The 2582-nt window shown below is 44.6% G+C and overlaps 1 protein-coding gene across 4 annotated transcripts in view; it reads right to left on the reverse strand.

The window, feature by feature from the left end:
- Window positions 1-2582, reverse strand: part of exoc7 (exocyst complex component 7) — a 21946-nt gene that overhangs the window by 14338 nt on the left and 5026 nt on the right. For 3 of the 4 annotated variants that reach the window (XM_016285524.1, XM_016285525.1, XM_016285523.1), the window contains exons 4-7: window positions 2079-2184; window positions 1776-1998; window positions 352-516; window positions 131-142 (exon numbers count right to left, since the gene is read on the reverse strand). In XM_016285524.1, coding sequence (XP_016141010.1) covers window positions 131-142; window positions 352-516; window positions 1776-1998; window positions 2079-2184 — 506 coding nt within the window. The remainder of the gene's footprint in view (window positions 1-130; window positions 143-351; window positions 517-1775; window positions 1999-2078; window positions 2185-2582) is intronic. The other variant, XM_016285526.1, reaches the window with a different exon arrangement.

Genomic DNA, 2582 nt, shown 5'->3' on the forward strand with positions numbered 1-2582 from the left:
GTGTTTGTGTGTGTGTGTGTGTGTGTGTGTGTGTGTGTGTGTGTGTGTGTGTGTGTGTGTGTGTGTGTGAGTGAGATGGGAAGCTCTGGCTCTGCAAACAGAAGCGTCACAAACACGGCTGCAACTTTACCTGGGATGTAGACTGACATCATCAGACACCAGTGAGACAGAGAGGAGAAACGGGGAGAGGAGACGGTTAGTAAAAAGACAAACACTAGGAAAGGGAAAAGAGGAGAACTTCGACAGGAAATGAGGTCATGGAAGTCAGATACACCTGATCGTGATCCATCAGCACCATCAGAAACCCAAAGAGACCCGGTCTAGTGGGGTGAAGGGTTAAAGGTCACTGACCTGGTCTTTTGGGAGGCTTCTTGGTGGGCGTCTCCTTGCGTTTGGTCTGAACAGCGGGCGAGTGCATGGCAGAGGTGGCGCTGTTCTTACGGAAATGCTCCTTCAGTCCCTTAATGGACCGATCCAGCTGACTGGACCGCACCTGGAAATACACGTTCATGAAGTCTGCAGAAAAACAAACACACGGCATGAGATTTCAAACATCCTCAGTGAGCAACAGTCAGGTTCTGGAAGTAAAACCAATTCATTTTCTCCATAGGGAAATTGATTTTTAATGATAACCGATAAGCTATTAAAGACAGACCTGTTGTGGGTCATATGATGCTGCTAAAAAGAACATTATTTTGTGTAATGAAATGTGTTTATGCGGTTTAAGGTAAAAAAAAACGGAAATGTTACGCCCCTTAACATATACTGTGATGCCGTGTCTGGCCGGAGCAACTGAGACAAAAACATCAAAAACCCGGCGAGCTCGAGTGAGCGGCGGCCGGCGGATTCGACAAAGGAGCGTCCGGAGGGATTGCGGCAAACACATGTGACGACCCCGGGCTGGACTCCGCTTCGTCCACGGTGAAAGCCGATCCGGTGATCCACAGTGCAAAGTTGTAGTATTTCCTCAGCGACCAGCACGGATCAGCTCCAGGCATGACGAAGCGGATATCGTCCTCTTTTGGAAGACCAAACAAAGTAGTTTCGCTTTCACAACGAAGCACACAGCGTCTTCACGACATGGCGGCGGCGGCAGCAACAATACTACAGTGAGAATAAAAGTTACGCCTTCTTTCTTTGCGTGAACATTTGGGCGGCGTTATGCAAATCTTCCCACATAGTGATGTAGACATGTGGGGGCGTGTTAGAACGAGCCGTTTTAGGTAGGTGTGACTGACTCTTAACTTTTATAAAGAATATCTCTTTGGATTTGAGACTTTAGTCTTTGCAGCTTTACAGATCTTCTTTATGCACCAAGAGCTTGTAACACTCCAAAGAGAAAGGAAATCGCATCATATGACCCCTTTAATCAGTGATATATGCTTTAGTTAAAACCATCTGTGCACATAAATTCAAATATTTTTAGATAATCAAGTGAATTAATAGCAGAACTCATGGTGAAAAAAATATTTTATATATAAATATAACATATTTTTCCTTAATATATACATGTATGTGTATGTATTTATATATACATAGTAAATATACACAATACACACACACATAGTATGTAAACACAGACTTTCTTTATTTTGAATGCGATTAATCGTTTTGCAGCCCTAGTTTGTAGCGTTGTGCTCCTGCTCGTAACTGGCTGGTTTGGTTCACTGCTTACAGCAAATTTTTTTAAATCCCTTTGGGAAAAATGAATGGAAAAAATACAACACTAATGACGCTAATGGCACTAAAACACTTTATGACATATGTGTGTGCACCTTGGTTGTGTCCGTACTCCACCAGCCAGGCAGAGATGCAGATGATGTCCTGCAGGACGGCTTCGGGCAGGTGCTCCAGCGTCACGTCCTCCTGCACCTCCATGTCCTCGTCTCCTCCGATGGCGTCCAGGATGAGGATGGGCGGCACTGGCTTGCTGTAGCGCATCAGCAGGCTGCGAAACTCCGCCTCCAGCAGCTCCTTCCCCTTCTCGAAGCGTGCTTTCTGCAACACGACAGCCTCGCTGAGGAGCTTCTTACGGACTGAAGAAGCGTGAGAGGTTTGTGAGTGCGTGACATACGTACCACTGTGTTGAGCTCGGGACTGTCGGGATTGTTGTCCTGAAAATACTCCACGGCTTTCTGGATCTTTGCAATGCAGGCCAGATACTCATCCAGACGACCTGCAGGCCTGCAAGAGCAGTGACTGACAAATCAGAGTCTATCCACATATCTATCTATCTATCTGTCTATCTATCTATCTATCTATCTATCTATCTATCTATCTGTCTACCTATCTATCTGTCTACCTGTCTATCTATCTATCTGTCTACCTGTCTATCTATCTATCTATCTATCTATCTGTCTACCTATCTATCTACCTATCTATCATCTGTCTATCTGTCTACCTGTCTATCTGTCTACCTATCTATCTGTCTACCTGTCTATCTGTCTACCTGTCTATCTATCTATCTGTCTACCTATCTATCTATCTATCTATCGGTCTACCTATCTATCTATCGGTCTACCTATCTATCTATCTGTCTACCTATCTATCTATCTATCATCTACCTATCTATCTATCTATCC

The sequence above is a fragment of the Sinocyclocheilus grahami genome, unplaced genomic scaffold, assembly GCF_001515645.1.
Source record: "Sinocyclocheilus grahami isolate Dianchi unplaced genomic scaffold, SAMN03320097.WGS_v1.1 scaffold198.1, whole genome shotgun sequence".
In the NCBI taxonomy this organism is placed as follows: Eukaryota; Metazoa; Chordata; class Actinopteri; order Cypriniformes; family Cyprinidae; genus Sinocyclocheilus; species Sinocyclocheilus grahami.